General features: G+C 43.7%; 1 protein-coding gene across 7 annotated transcripts in view; it reads left to right on the top strand.

Moving 5' to 3' along the window:
- LOC6535610 (sodium-coupled monocarboxylate transporter 1) overlaps nucleotides 1-20128 on the top strand; it is a 35149-nt gene extending 15021 nt beyond the window's left edge. For 2 of the 7 annotated variants that reach the window (XM_039375397.2, XM_015191750.3), the window contains exons 3-11: nucleotides 10567-10808; nucleotides 10882-11029; nucleotides 17413-17587; nucleotides 17667-17802; nucleotides 18236-18395; nucleotides 18471-18689; nucleotides 18744-19122; nucleotides 19186-19328; nucleotides 19405-20128. In XM_039375397.2, coding sequence (XP_039231331.1) covers nucleotides 10598-10808; nucleotides 10882-11029; nucleotides 17413-17587; nucleotides 17667-17802; nucleotides 18236-18395; nucleotides 18471-18689; nucleotides 18744-19122; nucleotides 19186-19328; nucleotides 19405-19876 — 2043 coding nt within the window. In that variant the 5' untranslated portion in view covers nucleotides 10567-10597 and the 3' untranslated portion in view covers nucleotides 19877-20128. Of the gene's footprint in view, nucleotides 1-221; nucleotides 311-480; nucleotides 579-10563; nucleotides 10809-10881; nucleotides 11030-17412; nucleotides 17588-17666; nucleotides 17803-18235; nucleotides 18396-18470; nucleotides 18690-18743; nucleotides 19123-19185; nucleotides 19329-19404 lie in introns of those variants that run through there. The other 5 variants (XM_039375398.2, XM_002096202.4, XM_039375399.2 and 2 more) reach the window with 4 other exon arrangements.
- Nucleotides 20129-20264: the final 136 nt, after the last annotated feature.

The following is a 20264-nucleotide window of genomic DNA, read 5'->3' as shown; positions in this document are numbered from 1 at the left end:
TGTCTAGCAAACATTTGTGTCTAGCCCGATTCCGTTTAACTCGATACAACGACTAGTACAACAAGAGCACGTTCTGCGTAAAAAAACAAAACACCTGGCGAAACACCCGACACCCTAGTATTTGCTTTGGCATTATCAGCGTAGATCCATATCTCTTGGTCTTATAGTATAAATGAGGGCACAGGGCCAGAAGCTGCAAGCATTCCTTGAGCGATCTTAGACAAGGCCGGTCATTCAGTTTATTTCCATTCAGTGAGTGGTCAACTTAAAAGGAGTTGGAGGAATCTACTTGAAACATTTCTATTTTCACGTGAGTAGTCGGGCAAATATGTGATGTGAATACAATCGGGTCGTTTAAACAGCTGTCAGTGCTTTTTGAGTTGACCCATTAAAGGTTTCGGGTCTTTTGTGTGCGGAGAGAAACTTTTGGTCGAAAATATTATTTTTAAAGCTTATTTTTGGCTGGCTCGAATGCCTAGGCATGTATTATTCTCAGTTGCCTTTCAGCTGTGCTCGGTGAATTATAACTCGATGTTTAGCTTATTGGAATATTACCCTCCGACATTGCCGTTTGCTGAGTAAGCCACATGAGTGTTAAACCTTCGCAACGTTGCAAGTGCGTCTCCTTTGCGGAAGCATTGGCTTAAAATCTCTGCCGTTGGTCTGCCAGCACTCGAAAGTTTGCAGACAATGTTCCTAATGAGTTCTCAACAAGTGGACTAGCAGTGGCAAAAGCATAAACTCTATGCAAATTGATTCACTTTCAAGCAACTTCGTTTGAGTTCGTTACGTATGCGGCCAGTTTCCGACTCAAGAACCCTGCAGCCGTGTAGTAAGCAGGCTAAGTAAGCTGCCTTAGTTATGGCAAAGCACAGCGTTTTGAGAACCGCACACACACAGGATGACAAGATCCTGGCGGCCACGGGGAACGACTTAAGGGAAACCTCTGAAAACGATGTGCAGTTAAAACAAAGACTCTAAAATGAGACGGAAAGGTACTTAGCACATACACTTAAAATCGCCAGAAGTTTAAACTTAGGGGTGGAATTCACTTTGCATTAAAGTCCCACGTTTACTTAACATGTCTCATAAAATGTACCTTTATCTTTGTACAAGTGGGGTAAACAACGTTTTTTCCGGTGCACCTCTCAGAAGTTAAGATGACAAAATGTTGTAGTAGCTGTAGTTGTTTTAGCTGTTACTGTCAATCAAGACAAGCACAATTTTTGCGGCATTGTTGCTGGACAAGCTGCTGCTGCCAAACGAGTTTACTTTGTCCTTTCCGTCATTGTTTCGCTCCCGATGCGCCAGTGACTCCCTTTTGTCCTCCAGTTGGTCATGTAATTGCTGCTACACTTTGGGCCAAGTTATTAAGTGATTGTTATTCTTGCTGCCGTTGGAGCTGCTGTCGCGTTGATGCAAAAGCAAAATCTAACGATTATGCGAAGCTGCTCGGTCTGGCCAAATGTAAATTAACTCGTGTTCGAGCTGAGCATCCGTTGCTCGTGGCTAATTTTGTGTAGTCTGCTTTTTTGGACAGGCGAGTGGAGGGGAGTTGCAAATTAATCTCGATTTTTGCGAACTATTCGGGATTGGCTGTCCGAAACAATTTGCCAAATTGCCATTGCAGCATGTGGTATGTGCGCGGCACAAGCTGTTGCAGCTGGCCAACTAATTGCCTTTAATTATGAATGGAACTGGCTGCCTCCTCACCAAAACACACGCACCAAGGATAATCGCTGTGCGCTTGTCAGACATGGCGTATGAGTAATGGCTGTCTAGGTAATAATGCATTATCGATTTAAAGTGTCAACCGATACGAAAAGTGGCATTTGCATTGAAGTGCGGACAATAACTAATTGCCCCCCTCGCCCCCCCCCCCCCCCATCTCCACCACCCAACTGGAATATTTTCTTGTCAATTAGGCCGATAAAATGTGGGCAGGAGCAGAGGAGTCGAGCGAGCCGTATTTATCTGTAAATATCGTTTACATGACGTTAATTGCATATTGATAGTGTTTGCTCAATTGTTTGCCCTTGAACGTTCTACTTGTGTTTGCTTTGAACGACTCGTGTATGCCCCGTTGATGCAACTTTGTCCGGCCGGAGTGGCCATCAATCAATCAAGCGATGCATAGATCAATCAATGCGCCAAGTTTGTTACCGCCAACTTTGGCTGCCTGTCCACCTAATTAGGCCCCAACTCGCCGAGCTTGTCAAACAGTTTTGGCCCCGAGTTAGCTGCAATTTGCGACTCATGAATATTTATGGGCGATATAATTAAATATGCTAATTACAACTGATTGTACGCACAACCATTTGAAATTATAATTCTCAGCGAAGCGGAGCGAGTTCACTTTGAACCGACAAAAGCAGCAAGGACTCAAACGGCCAATCCGCCAGGATAACACGCACTGCGAAACTGACAATTTAGCATAAATTCAAATGAAATCAACACAAAAAGGGGCGTGACTTAGCAACAGTTGCCAGCTTAAATTGCTTTGCAGCGTGAACAATTAGGGGCAGTGGGGGGAGATGGGCTGGGAATTAAATAAATTACATTGTTGCCAGCATAAAGTTGACGATGCCAGCTAAACAAATTGTGGAGCTATCAGCGCAACCCAGCCACCCCTTTCTCCTGCAGGCAACATTGTCCGTCGGGATGGGTCCTTGCACATCCTGCTGCACCACCAGCTGCACCTCCTGCTGCACCTCCTTTTCCATTATTTAGCCACCCACATCTGCTGCCATGGCCAGGCCGATGAGTCATAGAAAATATTTTGTGCTCCAAGTAAGTGAATTTAAGTTTTAATAACTAGCATTGGCCATCAAAGATCGAGCTGCTACAAACCAGGTTTATCCGGGTTAATTGAAAATCCAAAAAGGCAACCGGTAAAGGCCAAAGCATATTTTAGTTTTCCCCTCCTTTAATTGCGCCAACATAATATTCGAGCTTGTACTAAGCTGGCTTTATATTGCCGAGAAATTGCGCATTTGTGCGCAAATTTTGAAAGAAATTAGCTTCGTGTTCTGAAGACCGACAAGAATTTTGGCATTAAATTAAGTAGCTCAGCATGCAAATGAAAAGCAAGAGCTCAATAACTGTGTTGGTACCGGAATAATGCTTACTTTAAACTAATTCTTCATTTTTCAACTGAACAGGCACACATTTCAGCGAGATATCACTAAAATATTTGTCATGAAATACACTTTGATTCCCAAAGTCAACACACAATTGTGTGGGAGCAATTGAAGGACATATTAAAGCGTGTTCATACAAACATCAATAAATAATTAAAATATGCATTGCCATATGCACACTCATTACGTAAATACTTCATTAAGCAGACTGGACTGGACAAAAGCACTTTGTCCCCAACCGGACATAAAGAGCCTCCCCAATGATAGCCGTTCACTTGAACAAATCACCAGCACGTGGCCAATAAAGTGTGGATGGGCTACAGCTCCACCTCAATCCCCCATAAGGTAGAAATAGTTTCCAAACGGAGATAGCCAAAGGGAGGCGTTGCAGCCATAAATATCCATTTGCGGCATTTCCGTGGTGACAAAAATGTAGCCAGGCTAATTTATTATCAACAGCCTTTGTGCAAACAAAGGACCCAAACAAGCTTTTTAATTTCCACAATCTCAAAGGACGAGTGAATGGCCAATTCGGAGGAGCCAGGACTTGGGAACTGGTCACTGGACAGGGCAAGACCGTTTCATTAGTTCAATTAGCTGGACAGGTGCTGGCTGGATGTCAAGTGCCAGCTTTTTAAACGATGATTAGTGGCCATTCGTTTTCGTCCTGGGCCAGGACGAAATACAAGACAAATTGTTGTTTGTTTAGCTCCCGACAGGATCCACTTGAATGCAAATTTATGTGTCCGAAAGGATTCCCTTTGTCAGTTGGTCGTTAGTATTGGCAGGTCGCAGCTGAGGGATTCCTTAACATGATTTCTAATCTACTTTTTGAGCGCTGCTCTCGGGGGGCTACTAACATTTGCTGACACATTTTTAAAGAACAGGAAAATTAATTAAAACAACTGCACCATTTGAAAAATAAGTCATTTTAAAACGATTATTTAAGAACAAATTAATAAGCAGAGAAAAGGGATTAGTAGTATATTAACATTACGTTTTAAATTAATTTTTGCACAGTATTTAGGAGCTGAAGGGTACCATTATTTATTTATTTTAAAAGTTGATAAACAAACAATTTTAGTTCCTAATTACTTTATGGTTTACCAATTTTGTCACTGCACGACATCCACTGCCACAGGTGATCAGTGGCCAGCACAATGAGCTAATGGCCAGGAGTCGGAGGTGTTAGAGATAGCAAAAGGGCTAACAGACACTGCAGCCGCAGACTAACTAACCCAATTATTTGTAAAATGCGAGCACAGAAAAAATAACTGAGAAACCAAACTGAAAAGAAACCGCAGCCCATTGTTCTTTCCCCGCAGCAGGTGAAACTCGAGACACAGAGAACTTTTCCAGGGCTTTGCAGAGGGGGTCGAGATGGGAACAGGGGGAAAAGCGGGAAAACTGGGAAAACTTCGCACAGCACGCGTAATGAAAACTTTGTTAGAGCACACCAATGTCGCACAGGGAGAGGAAGGAAAATGGCACAAAAATAGACAAAAAATATAAGGGGGAAAAACAGCTTTTCCCGTGCAACTGGCAGTGCCACTCGATGGTGTCGAGTGCTCTGGCTGCTGGACATGAAAGTGGCGACAACGGGAAATTAGTTGTGCACGCTCGCTAGTTGCAACGCAAAACCCGGGCATTAGCCGGCTGTCCTAGATGCCCTGCCGCTGGGGTTGACCACTAAATTGCCGAGATGAAGTCGCCGCTCCGGCTCGGGGCTCGGGGCTCCAGGCTCCGGGCTGATGTTGATCAAATTAACAGCATGTGGCGACTGGCAAGTGGCTGATGACCGTCGTTTAATGCGCTCACTTCTCCCGTCCATGCTCCTTTCGTAGCATACTTTTCAGAGACCAGCAAATTGCTGAATGGCCGAGTTTCAAAAGAGAAACTGCACACAGAAAAACGGCAATTAATTGGTAAACTTAAATACGAACAGGTCAATGTCAGTGGAATCTTTAAATCCGATATCTTGGTTTATTATTCACACCATGACAGCGCTTAAAAAATGAATAAATAAATTAGAAATGAAAGATGAAATTTTTTGACCATTAAAAACATAACAAAATATATGAGTTATAGCCGTGTTTATCCATATCGACAAAATACAATATATATTATCATCAATTAAATATGTGCAATTGAAAAAAGTGGTTAGCTTTTTGTGCTGTTTTTCTGCTAAATATGATTTTAAGAAGATAAAAAGTTGCATTTACGATTTTTAAACAATATTCCGGCGTGTAATTTAAGCGAAGCCTGCCTAATTGTTTGGCAGGACAACTTGTAACGCGGAAAGTTTTGCTTTACTTCACGTCTGAAATGCGACAGGGTCACAATGACAGGCAACAACAAGTTGCAATTGTCACTTTTGTTGAAACTTTCTCGAAATTTACAAAAAAAAAACTTATTTCCTTGCCTTATTTACTTTTTTGCTCATTTTCTTTTTGTCCAGGGCTACACTTTTGCCAAAGTCATGCTGGAAATAAATTATAAAAATGTCCGCGGAAATTATGTTTTTCGGTGAAAGGCGAGTCAAAGGAGCGTTTGATTTGTTCGCCGGACAAGCGCAACTCGTTATAAATGATCGCAATTGAAAGTTTAACCCCAAACAGGGTTAGTTGAAAAATTGGCATTATTTTCCGTTGGCATCAAACAGTCGGCGAACGATAAATAAGAGGCAACTTAAGTCGAGTATTTATTTTTCGGGCATCTTTTGATAAATGACTTTGACCTGGCCAATGTGCAAGTGAATAAGAGTGAAAAGCCACACATGGGCGTGGCCTGCCCCGCCCCAATGACTTTTCTCATTAAGCCTGGCCCAGGCGAACGTGGTCGAAAAGAAATCAAACTAAACTTTTGCACAAAATTCTTGGGGTCGCCGGCCCGGAGGGACGTGAACATGTGTAAAGCGTCGAGCGGTTAAAGCTAAAGCTAAACAAACAATTGCCAAATGCAATCGAGTTGGTTTTGGCCCCCGAGGAGCGGGTGCTGGTCCTGGCCGTGGGTGGTGGTATTGGTGTTGGCCAAGTGTTTGGCCTCTGATTCGTCTGAAGGAACGAAAAACAGTAGGGCGGAGGAACGGCAACGGGCACAGTTGCATGTTGGCAAATGGCAGGAAGAAGTTTGCCAACCGCATGCTTCAACTTCAATTTGCTGGAAGGATTGTTAGGGGAACTGGGACTGGGATCGCTGCTTACTGCTTGACTCGTATTTCATTACTCGAACTGGTATTAAGTGGCAAACTTTTGTATTTAACAACTTTTGGCAGCCGAGCAGCAAAAATGAAGAAGATGAACCGACCAAAGTTTGCCATGGCAAAACCAACGGAAAACAAAAAATGTAAACCGTAGAACGGAGAACAAGAAGTAACTTGCAATCACTTGACTTAACTGCAATTCTCTCGAAATTCACTTTTTCTTTAGCTTTTAAAGCAGAAATGTTTCCAACATAATCTTTTTTCGTAAATTACAGATAATTAATTACGTATATAATTCCAGCCCCTATGACACATCAGCTATGTACTCTTATTAAAGAAAATCTTATTCTATTGATTACATTAAACAATTTAGAATTTTTAGTGGACCATCGCTAAGACGGGCAATATAAATAAATAAAGACAGCTAACAGTTTCGGGACGAAAAAGCCAATTGGCAAGAACATGTGGCCAACAAAACAAAGGAGGCAGTTAAAAGCTCTGAAGATCCCCGAAATTGGGACAACATTTTGCACTTTGCAATCTGTGAAAGTTGTTGCATCTCCACTCCGGAAAATCTGTCAAATAAAAGTTTGATTGGCACACCCTCTGCTCGAGATTTTCGAGCCTGACTTTGCCAGTGCATTAATTAGCAAATGCAGCGAACTGGGGAAACTTTCGAGCATTACCATGAACTGCACGCAGTGCATGCAACTTTGTGGCGCCCCACGCACAACTCATCTGAAGTGGCGCATAAATTGAGTGCACAGAGAATGCGTACATATACATATACAACAATATAGCAACAATGTAGCAACAATGTAGCGTATAGTGTAATTTCCCCTGCATTACCATAATTATCCCTGTCATGCCCACAGCCCCACCAGCCCATCAACAAGCTGATCAGGCTTCGCGGGAGGCCACTCCTTAATGCCAGGTCAGGCAAGGTAGTCGCAAGCAGTGGAAAGCGAAAGTTTTACATACGTTCTGCGTCTGCAAGAGGCGGAAAAGCGAAAAGTGGAAAAATGGAAGAGCACACCCACTCCTACCTCTGCCGTCTTCTTTTGTTGGCCGTTGGCCAATGTCGGCGCTGCACTTTGGCTAAATTACATTTTCAATTTGTCAGCTGGCGGGGCACTGCAGGCCATTGAATGGCAAATTAAGTTCAGCTTCGGCTTTTTATTTTATTTTATTTGCCGAGGTGATGATGCTGCTAATGCTGCTGGCGCGCTTGCAATTTTTGCATTTTTCCATTCTCCAGCGGCAAATGTGTTTTTGATATGCGTTTCATTGTCTGACGATCTTTGCGCATTATCGTGGCAGATTTTCGGGTCTGTGGCGCCAGGAGGAGGATGAATATGCTGAATATTTCATGAGTATCATAAATTTCTCCTTTACACGCGTTTCAGTTTTGCCGCCCTTTTATTTTTAATAATTTTCCATTGTGGCTGTCAGTGGCAGGCAACACCAACACACGTGCCTCTCCTGCTCGCCAGGACTCAGGACTCGAGACTCAGGACATGTCAGCGGTTCGTTGTTGCTTTTGTCGCTCCTTCAAGCTGCTTTATAATTTATGATGCTTGGCATCGAAGACTCCTTTAAGCACACACACACACACAGACACCACACACCACACATGTCGCCAACTTTTGTATAATTTTTCAAAAAACTGAACTGCATGAATATTAACTGCAAGTGGCAGAATACGGCGGCAGCAGCATCCTGCCATCCGAAATCCCGGCCCATCTTGGCTGCCACTTTTATTGTGTGTGCGCCCAGCGAAAGTTTCAAGTGCCAGCCTGATCCGCAAGGGGCGGTGGCCACGCCCTACTAACTTATGCATACGTGTAGCCAAGGCTGCTTTTCGGGAAGGCTCCTTTTCCCTCTCGTCCACCGTTTTCGGGAAAGGATTTTTCATACATATTTGATGCAAATGTTCACAAATTGTCGTCGCTGTCTATTGGACATTTTGTGGCCGCATTCAGTTGGCTCGCCCATCAAACAAAAGAGCAGATACACTGGGAACAGTATATAGCACATTTAAGGGAAAACATTAAATTAATTTGTATTTTTAAACTAGATTTAATATTGCAAACAATTTTTAGTAATTCCACGTAAAAAAATCTCTTCTTCTGAAAGCTAAGATTTATTTACAGAAACTATAAATGGATAAAAGATGTATTTTAATTATTATATTTATATATACCCTGCTCATGTTAGTATAAACCTCTAAAAAATAGTTGAAATGTCTTCTAGAAGATATTTTAGACTCTTGCCATTCAAGTGCAGTGCAGGTGGCACTTCGCAGGGATTACGGATAATTTGCTTAAACCCAGCAAGCAGAAAATAACGTTTTTCACACAAGCTCGTACGCACAATGAGAGAAGACCTTGGAACTGTCCGTTTCGACTCCTGGCTCCTGTTTCCTGGCTCCTGTCTTTTGTCCCCCGGCTTATCACTTGGCCGAAAAAGCGAGGGGACAAGGATGAGCAAGCTGGCCAGGATCCTGCTGCTGCGGCTGTCAGGCAAGTGACGCGGCAGCTGTGCTTTAAACAAAGCTAAGCTCGGGTAAAAACAACATGACTAATAGTTTTGACAGAGCCAGGCAAAACAAAAGCCAGACAGCATGTCAGATAAAAGCCAAAGCGATGGCAAATGGAGTTCGCTGGGAAGGCGAAACTGCATGCTAAATGTTGTCAATTAGTTGGCCAGCCAAAAAACGAATGACCGAATGACTGGGCAACTTGGCTCACAAAAAGTTGGGGACCCCTTTGACAAGCTAATGTAAAACTTCCTGGGGCGATATTCATCTTTGCACATACATATAATCAATTATTTCTTATCATGTGAAACGCACTTGTAATCGTATCTGTGACTTGCAGATTTACTGGGTTTACACTCAAGCTTCATCAAGATTTCTTAAGAAGTGAATTAGACAAACTTCATTTCAATACTGTCAATCAGGCTGCCAATTAGTGTTAGTGTCTGCTTTGTAAAATCCGTAAGTATTTATGACTTGTATATGTCTCACAAAGCTTTCTGTTGCTCAGAAATATGAGACAATTAAAAATAGAAATTAGAAAAGGGTGGGTCCCAAGATGTTAGTATTCGCATACAAAGGCCAGCAGAAACCATGACTTTAAACATGAATATAAGCTACAAGCTTTAACATAAAAAGTAATGAAACATAAGTTCCAATTATTCTTCCCCTTTGCAACTTCTCACTCTAACCCCTTTGAAGTTGTAACATCGAGTTCAGAAGATACACATTGAGCAAGAAGTGTGCTTTACGACAGCTTCAGGTGAAGGAGAAAATCCTAAGCTGGGCTATGCCATTTCTTTTGGTCGCCTGGACCACGGAATCACAAGAATCACAGGGCAGCTCAACAGCTTGGCTCGGTTATAAAAACACAAAGTCGCCGCCAAAGTCACACTTAAGCTCCACACTCCCCTTGTCCGGACCACACCCACTCATGCTCACAGGAACTGAAGTACAGAGGAATGTCCTTACGGCGGGACGTGCATACAGATGTCAGCAAGTGGGGCAAAGTGGGTGCACCGAAAGATAAACTGTGAGGTTATTGAGAGGCACAATAGCAAATTTAAAAAAATCTTTTGAAAAATCTGTATTTATGGGCTTATATATTTAACCTATGCTGTGAATCTGAATTGTACGCTTGTGAATCTTAAGAAGCATTTTGAGCATAATTCCTACATTCTTTTGAAAATATGTTTTTGGACATTGTACTTGGGGTTTACGAATTTTATGCCAAAAAAAAGGTATTTTACTGTCACTTTTCGCAATCTTTTTGCTTCCTTCAAGTTTTGTGCAGCCTCGGCTTTTTGCCGCTCATTTCGCATGGCCCTTGGCCCCTGGCCCCATCTGAGGTTCAGTTGGGTGTGGGTACCTGCAAGTGCTTTAATGGGTGCAGGCAACCACAAGGCACCCACGCCACCCGCCTGCGGATATGCAACAATGTTGTCAAGTTTCCTGCTCGACAACGGGGCCGCCGAGCCACGGAGCGCTCAGTTGGCATTATGTCCATCGGGCGTGACTAACATGCACATGCTCAACTGTGCTGGAAAACGTTTTATCCAGCTCGCATCTCACCTAAAAGCCCCCCAAAGTTGAAGAGATTGTGTTTGTTTTTTGCCGGTGACCAACTTGAATTTTGATTTTGATTCTCATTTCTGGCCCACTTTTTTTCGTTCGTTCATTTCCAGCAGAAGCGGAAGCAGAAGCAATAGCAGCACCAACATGGCCAAGGACTTGAGCACTATGGGATGGGATTATCTGATGTTTGTACTGTTTATAGCCCTCACCGTTTTGGGCCCGTTGTGGAAACGCATTTTTGGCAAAAAGAAGGAGCGCAGCAAGGCCGACTATGTTTTTGCCACCGGCGGAGTTTCGATCGTGGCAGTGATGATTTCCATCGCACGAGGCACTTTGGGAGTAAGATCAGTGCTAGGTGAGTTTTTGAACCCCTAAATTACTTCTTATAAAAGCTCAACTATATTACACCTTGTAACAATATTTTAAAGGCTATCCCAGTGAATTGTATTACCGCGGATCGGCCATGTGGGAGATAATATACGGCATGATGAGCGCCTATCCCATCGTCTGCTTCATGTTCGTGCCAGTGTACTTCAATCTGGGCATCACCTCAGTCTATCAGTACATCGATCTCAGGTGAGTCGAGCTACCAGGTTCCAAGTCCAAGGATAGCCACTCCCCAGAGCGCCACATTGTTTAATTAGTAAGAAGCGAAGGCAAGCGAAGCGAAACGGCAGGAAACACGAAAATTGTTATTTAAACATTCGTTTTAATTCCGGCAAATGCGACGCAGGAGCAACAGAGAGTGCTGTCCAAGGGTCTTGTGTCGCCTCTCTTATCGCCGAAGCGCACACAATTTTATTCTTCATTAAGGAGGCCAAATGAAACTGAACAGAAAAGCGCCGCAGGGCTCAGTTCAGCTCAGGTTCTGCTTTTACTTTTGCTGCGTCTGGCACAAGTTCGCTGCGTTGCTAAATAAATTTGAATTACATTTCACACAAAAAACGAACAGACAGAGGACAACAACAATGAGTCGCTAACAAATGGCCAAACAAAAGCCAAGCCGGCAGAGCAAATAATCTATAGATTTGTCCTTGTCCCGCCGAGGATAGCAAACTGGACTTGGAGACGAAGTGGTGGACTTGGTCGCTCGGATGCTATCGTCCAGTTGTCGTCAGCGCTACTGGGCCACCTCCTTTTCCTCATCCTGCCCCTAAGATTCCCTACTGTGTCCCATTTCCATTTCCATCTGTCGCAAGTTGTCGCCTCGTGGGCCTAATTGTTTTTTAAGTTCGAAATTAGTTAACAAATTTGTTATCAAATGTTTTGCAGTTTCGACAACAGAATTCAATTAATTGCAAAAACTGACAAGGCAAACAGAGACTAGGGTGTGGCATGGTGGCCAGAGCATAATTTGATTGAAATTTAATTGGTATGTGCCGCACATTGACAAATTTCTCGGTGGGTTTTCCACAGGCAGGAGGAACTGGACGCGGGCAAACTGTGCATAGCGAAAGCTGTGCAGAATTGACAAATTATTTAAATGTTTGCTTAAAGAACTGGATGTAATTTGTTAATTAGCATAAACAAACCGAAATACAAGAAGAACTGATGGGAAGTCTAAGGGAAATTAATGATAAAATCAATGTCATGTTTCTTCTACTGCGATGAGTCTCAATGGTCGAGGGATTTTGCCATGTTTGAATAAATTTTTTTTTTTAAGAAGAATTTGGCTGATACTTAAAAGCACAATCTTGCAATGACTTATAGACATGGAGTATACAGAAACGCATTTCATAATCAGTTAAATTAATGACTCTAAAAATCACTTATTGAGCAATTCAATAATATTTTTTATGGGATTAAAACTCAGTTAAATTAATGACCATATCAATGACTGATAATGTTGGTTTTTAAAAAAATACCATTTTATAAATGTACATTTTACTTGGCTCGGACGCCACACTCAAACTAATTGAAGAGCGAACCAACGACTCAAGCTACTTCATCAATCTTAGTCAATTGGCTTTGCCCCCAAAAGCGGGGAACTCAAGAAAGCTGACTGGAGGAAAGGCAAAGAATCCAAAGAAAAAGGGTTGTGGAGGCGAACATGGCCAAATGTTGCCCCAAAAAGTTGGGCGCACAACATTTAGATGCCTCATTGCCGCTTGTCATCGCAACTGGCGCCCAGCGACATGTTTATGCATACAACTTCATCAAAATAGGCTGAGTCTGTGGACTGGCGAAGGAAAATGGATGTGGACATGGAAATGGGGTCTAGGGCACACACACGGAGGCCGATAAGTGAATATGCTACAAATTGGCAAAAGCCACTTGGCCAAACACATCCAACCAATCCAAATAAAGCAAGTTTGAAAAAGAAAAAATTGAGGAAAAGACAAAAGCCTTGACGAGGACAATGCCATACATGAAGAATGGTGTAGTAAAACCAGTAGGCTAAATAATGCCCATTCTTTCTTAAATTGTAATGCATATCTGACCACCATATGATCAAAAATCAAAAAAATACTTCTTAAAGTCCAAGGGATATATACATATGTTTGCACTAGCATTCTAAGATACTCAGAATCTATGGATCTAAGTAAGCACCTTGAATCAGTTACTTATTTTCTTTCTGATACCTTCTCAATCATCTATCTACATAACATTTTCCTGTAGCATACAATCGCATCCAGACAATATACCCTTGAAGACAATGACTACCGGGTATCAAGTCAAAAAAAACCCAGTGAAAGCGCAAAGGAAAAAGAAGGAAACACAAAGAAGCCACTCGTCTGAGGCTGTTGACAAATTGTATGACAATTCGTTTGTGCCATAATGTTTATAAATAGCACGTGTTGTTGTCTGTCACTGGCATCAGGCATCAAGGATCAAGAACTGAGCCCCAGGATCTCCGCCCTACGAAAAACTTGCGAAACAAAAAACCCAAGACATCCCAAGCACACACACGCACCCACCCAAAAGTCGTGGATTCTCTCACTTGTCAATCGCCTGTCGCAAGTGATGTCTGCCACTCAAATCTTTGAAGGAGTGGGTGGATTGGGCAAATTGGGCGGATTGGGTGGATGGCAGTGGCATGACCCTTGACTCGCTGCCAACTCAAGTGTTAGCCAACTCACACAGAGATTTGCTATCTGGGCAACCATCGAGTTCAATGGTCAAGTAAAGTTCGGCTTTGTTCGCCCCGGATAATTCATACTGCCGGTGATTTTGGGGGGTGGCAATTACATGTAAATAAATTGATACCAAGCTTGTGTGCCAGAAAAGCGGGAGAGATCAATGCCAACAGTCGTTGGCACTTAGCAAATGGAAAAAATGCATTCCGGCTTCCTCCATGGTTTATTTACGAGTACAAGGGTGCTCAAAGTGCTCCTGAGTGAATGACAACCAAATGAAAAAAGCCACGCAAAAACCAGGTTGGTGGCCAGGACCAGAGGTGTGGAGAAGTGAAGGAGTTCAGGGGTCGGCGTTTTAGGACGACATGCATGCGCATAAATAAAGACGTTTTCGGCGCTACAAAGTGAGGCCGTGATTTGCAATTCAAAGGCTACAAAGTTGTTTTTGGGAGTAACACACATGCCCTCCGGTGCAAACAAGAATGGGGATATTGGGCCGAAGCCAAAAATGGTACAGAAAAGGTAGTTAGATAGAGATACAAATTGGTGAGTTCTTAAACAAAATGCCATTGCAGTCCCCATACATTAGGAGATACAGTTGATTTTGCAACGACGCTTAGAATATAAACATATTCCTTATTGTAAACTGGTCTTTAAGTACCAAATATAAAACAATTTCTAAATCACCTTCAAAAAGAATTCAATATACATACGCGACAAACAAAACAGATTATCCTCAAACTGGTTTGCTCTGGGTATCTCGAAGTCGATTAAATTAAGCAAAACCATTCACCTTTGATACCTTAGTTCAACCTTTTTTGTGGGCGGCTTTTAGCGCATTGAAGGTACTCAGGACACCGCCTTCGTATTGCTGATTATGTTTATTTATGCATGACAGTTAATGCAATCAAATGTGTCACCCTTGTTGGGGTGCTCCACCGTAGCTCGGATTGCTTTTGATTGTAAAATTAACTCGACCCTCCCAGGAGACACGAATGTGAGGAGGTGGAAACGACTTGGGTTAGGATTGGCTGGCTAAACGGCGATTATGTGGCCATTGTACAAAACCACTCGTCATATTAAATTTGCCATTAATTTATGCCTTTGTCGCCTGGCCGAAAATTGGCTTAGCGGCTTCCCATGATAAATGATGGCTCCGAGTTGAAAAGTAAACTCAATTTCAGGAGGGGATACCAGAACCACGAGAAGTGGGAAACTGAATCCCCATTACGGCCAGGGTTCAATTAATGAATGGAAATGGGTTGACCTGCTCATTCGCTAGCAACCTATTTTCACACCCTCCAGTGATGGTGGTCATTGACGTTGTCCTGCCAGCTTGCCAGCCTGCCTGCCCGGCTGCCTGGTATCCTGATGGGTATGTGGGTGTGCGATGGTGGTGTAAATGGGAGCGCAGCCGGGAGCTGCGAGTGTCCTTGCTGGTAATTGCTTGCCCGCTGGCATGGCTGCAGCAATTATTGCATACTTTGCGGCACTTACATTTCATTTAAAGTTATTAAGCGACAATCGCATCGCAGTACGTCTTTAATCAACTCAGCCAAGTAAATTATGCCGGCCAAGGGATCCGCTGGCTGGTTAAATCAATTAAACTAAAACAAAAGCCAGGAGCAGGCCAACGTTCAATCAAGTGGACTGTGGTGACAGCCTCAGGTCATTACTCACACACAGTCGGAGTGAGATGGAGATGAAATGACAGACAGACGGAGAGGAGAGGGGAGGAGAGAAGAGAAGAGAAAAGGAAAGGGAAATAGAGGAGAGGAAAGCCGGACCGGCAAATCCTGGGCGAGGACAACTGGCCGAGCACTTATTTTGATGAACACAATGTTAACAGGCTAAATGAGAAACAAATGCCACAATCAGACAACGTAGGAAAAACACACGCCGGCCAAGTAGAAGACGAAATGAAAGGCAACCGAAAACAATAAATCGCATAAATCATATTAAATTGACATATCAGGCTAAAATTGACCGCAAGCAACAATATGTGTGGATCTTTGTGTGTGTGCGTGTGTGTCTTCTTGTGGGATATTCTATCCTACAATAATATTTCTTTATCAATTTCCACACAAGCTCAAGCTCGGAGCTTAGTGCTGAGAAAAGAAGCAAAAACAAGAAAAACCAAAGAACACAAAATAGATGAGACGCAAAGAGGGCGTATGCCTAAATAAATGGAGAGGACCAACCAAGCAAGCCGAACCATATCATACCATTGCCACGCCCATTCAATCAACACATATAGGGGCGACTGTCATGCAGTACATGTCCTTGGCCAAATTGGCCAGGCTTTTATGGTGGCCCTGGAGTTTCCTCTGCGGGATTTTCCGATTGTTTTCCACCGGCCCACAGACACAGCTGTGTATCAAGCATACGACGCGTTGTCATGTAAACCGCTAAAGCCCCCGCCCAACAATGTAAAGTCGATCGGGTAAATATGTTAAGCCCGCTTAATGCAAACCTAGCCTGCGGTTGTTCGGGGGCGTGGCCACCATATGCCAATTGATGATTGCCTGTGGGGGAAAAGTGCAACATCATTAATTAATACACAGGACGATGGTTCCCGGCCTGCGGCTCGGTTTTATAATAACCAGAACATTAAGGCGATTAAAGATGAAATCCAGTGCAGCCCGTCCCACATCTAAGCGTGCACAATCCCCTTGTCGAACACCTGCGTTCAATCGCTCATGCCCCCAGTCCAGGACCTCGGCCAAGACACGGCCCGTTGATAGCCCAACTCGTCTCAGATCAATATTGGCCAAGGGCAATTAATCATTTAGTGGGCCATCTCACACACGTAGACCAATGCAGAGACACCGAATGACAAACAGAGAGGACAAGACTGGGAGGAGGAGACTGGGCAAATGGAGCGGAGTCGGGCACAGGCAAAAGTGGATTATGCAGTCAGCCCAGATGTTCAACAAGAAATTACTTGTGATTACAACTCACAGCCCGGTGCAAGGATATAGGAACTATCAATAGGAACTGCAAAAGAATTTCGCTTTTAGTGCGCGACAACGAGCAGTGAAAAGGACATTCAAGACTGAGCGGGGTATTACATATTCCATAAGCCCTGCCTTATAATGTGGAAACTCAAGTAGATTTTTTAATGATTTACATTCGTTCTGTATGACATTTATTTAGCTGTTATTAAAATTAATAAAAACAAAATCGCATTTACTAAGAGTAAGTCTCACTCAAATGTGATTAACAATTATTTCATTAATCTCTAAAAGAGATTGCAATTACCACATGCTTTAAATTTGCTGGTGCTTAAACGCATTTATAACTATTTAAAGGCTTCGGAACGGACTGTTAACTTTATGCCCCAACTAGTGGCTTGAAACTAAGGATGCCAATTAAAGGATTACGGACGAAAAACAGTTTATTTATTAAGAGCCGTGCCTTGTGGATGCGTGTGCGCAGGCATTTGAGACATTCGACCATGGCCACATAACGCATACTAAACGATCATTAGGTGGACCTCCAAAGCAGTCCCTCCCATCTTGTCGCACATTTCGCATCAAATTAACACACAAATTTTTACAACCGAGGCCATAAAATCGCCGGGCTTAACTATAAAAACAATCAAAACGAGTTACAGACCCGCCAATTTTCTTAGGGTTTTCTCGCCAATGTCGTAAACTCGACCCGCCCGGTGCTCCCAATTCCACATAGCTTCTTTACAGCGGTAGTAAATCATAAAAAAGGGCTAGAGCAATAATAAGAAACAAGAAATGCTACCCGAGAAAGTTTAATAAAAATAAATAGACGGATGGAGTGCAAGAGGCACCTTGAGGAGCTGCTTAATTAAACAATGCACTCACCTGCTCCTCTTTTCATCCTTTTCCTTTCGCTTTCGTTTTCCAGGTTCAAGAGTCGCACTGTGAGATGCCTGGCATCGGCGACATATATCGTTCGGCAGATCTGCAACCTTGGCATCACCGTGTACACTCCCAGCGTGGCCCTCTCGACGGTGATTGGCATACCCTACTGGGCTTCCATTACGGGCATGGCCGTCATTTGCATATTCTTCACCATTATGGTACGTTGGGCCCGGAAATGCCAGCAATTTAATGATGAAAATATTTAAATTCCTGTTCACCCTTGTTCCAACTCATTAGGGCGGCCTGAAGGCGGCTATCAACGCGGACGTCATCCAGACAGTGACCATTCTGGTTGTCACTGTGGCCGTATGCATCCAGGGAACTATCTCTACGGGCGGCGTGAAGAAGGTTTACCAACTAAATCGGGACAATGGTAAGCCACCAGTGGGTGTGGGATTGGTTTCGATTGATCATGGCAGCTTATTAGCCAGCTGCCAGGATGCGAATATGTGTGTGTCTGTATAGTGCTGACGAATGATGACTATTAAAATAGCATCCATTGTGGATTGCCGTTCGCTTTGCTTCTGTTTCTGCGTCGGGTCATTATGCACATAAATGATGATGATAAAAGTGGCATAAAACAGCGGCATCCGAATCCGAGGGAGGAGGAAATGGCAGCCTCGCATGACGACAGTAATAAATGTGTGTCGGCGAAGCGTTTGTCACTCGAGTTTGAGATGTTGGCTGTCATTGTGCGGCAATCGTGAGGCTACTGGGAATCCCTCCACGTGATTCTTCTTTAACGGCAGCTCAACCTTGTTCCCGCCATAAACATGCACTAAAGACTCCAACTTCTCTATTTTCAGGACGTCTCAACTTCTGGAACTTCACTGGTGATATGACTGTCAGAGTGGATACCACTTCGGCTTGGTTGGGCCAATTGTTCATGTCCCTCTCCCAGATCGGCTGCCAGCAGAATTTTATGCAGCGTTATGTCAGCCTCAAGTCGCTAAAGCAAGTGCGTCGGTAAGTAACTATTTTTGGAGAACCACCTATTAAGGAAACTCTATTAATTGTTAAAAATCTTATGCTATCTTGCAGAGTAATGCTGACCAATGTTCCATTGGTGTTCTTCTTCTTTTCCATCTCCTGGATCTCTGGCATGGTTATATACTCCACGTACATCAATTGCGATCCCTATGCCGAGGGATACATCAAGAAACCTGATGAGATTCTGCCATTCTTTGTGGAGGATCAACTCGGTTTCCTGCCCGGATTTGTGGGCATTTTTATGGCAACCCTGTTCAATGGCGCCCTTTGGTAAATAGTTCAAGTTTTGAAAAGTGCTTTCGCTAATCCAAGGTAATATTCTAGCATGATGGTGTCGAATCTAAACTCATTGGCAACTGTAATTTGGGAGGACTTCATCTCACAGTTGCCGAAATTCAAGGGACTATCCGACAAGCAGCAGCTACGAATTCTGAAGTCGATCACCGTGGTCTGTGGACTGATTATTATGGGCGTGGCCTTCGGAGTCGGTCTGTTGGCGGGCGTCATTGAGTCCTCGCTTCTGGTGTTCTCAGCCACCTCGGGTCCGCTTTTGGGTTGCTTTATCTTGGCCATGATGGTACCGATTGCGAATTGGAAGGGCACATCCGCCGGCATGGTCACCGCCTGCGCCTTCGTGCTTTGGATCATCGGCGGTGGCATGACTGTTACCAAGGACAATCCCATGCTGCCCACCTCCACAGATGTGAGTTTTTTTACCCTTTCGTTTTAATTTTGATACCTAATACATTCCTTTGTTATGCTGTAGGGCTGCACCAACGATACCTTCGCGCAGTCCATTGGCAAGCCCCTCGTTGAACCGGGACAGATGCCCTGGCTGTTGTCGCACACGCCCATTGATGGTTTTAACCAGAGCTTTGTGCCCACGCAACCCACAATTGCACCTGAAAAGTGAGATAACTGCATAGTTCTTAAATACAATAATGCGTTAGATATTAATCCCAGTATACCGTTAATTCCACTGCAGATCCGGACTGGAGACCTTCTACTCGATCAGCTTCATGTACTACAGTTTAATTGGAACAGCCCTGACCGTGATCATTGGCACGGTGATCAGTTTATTGACTCAGCACCCGGATGACGCCTACGACGGCAAGCTGCTGCACCCGTTGATCTTCCGGCTGTGCGAGCGCTTCTCCGGACGAAAGCCATACTATGTGAAGCACGAGGAGGAGTCCGGACTGAATGGACGAAGCAGCAGCGATTCCTCGGCCACAACAACAACCTGCAAGGAGGAAAAGGTTAATCACGGGTACGAGTCCTCGCCGGAGGACAAGGAAAAGAGCAGTCCCATCGCCGTGGTTTTTACCACATCCGAAGGAACTGGATCTACGGATCAGCAGTCGATATGCGACAGCAGTAGGATCCAATTGGACATTGTGCCGGGCGAGGGCGAAACAGGAGTGTATCGCCAACTTGCCGGTCGATCTGCGCTCTGAGGGTTAACTATGTAGCATGCGAAAATAGTTTTTCCCACCACTTAGTCCGTAGCCCGTAAGCTAAGCCGTAGAATAGACCAATTAGTTAGCCAAGTGTTTCATGTCTATGAAGATGCTGTGATTTCTGTGCGCGACTGTTGTTGAGCAATTGCTCGCGCATTCCATTCGCATGTACTTAACGCATATGTGTGTGCGTGGCAGCATGCAATAAATAAAGACAAATAAACGTATTTTTATAAAAAAAAAAAAAAACTGAAGTATTGCATTTTCAACTCAAATTTTCACTTTTTGCGCGCTTGAACTTGCTAAACTTGGCCAGTGCTGCCCATCAAATTGGTCTATCGATAACTGATATGGCCAGGGCAGCGGGAGTACTGCGTGAGTAACG

This window comes from Drosophila yakuba, chromosome 3R (assembly GCF_016746365.2).
Source record: "Drosophila yakuba strain Tai18E2 chromosome 3R, Prin_Dyak_Tai18E2_2.1, whole genome shotgun sequence".
Lineage (NCBI taxonomy): Eukaryota > Metazoa > Arthropoda > Insecta > Diptera > Drosophilidae > Drosophila > Drosophila yakuba.
This window is presented reverse-complemented; position numbering and strand designations above follow the sequence as displayed.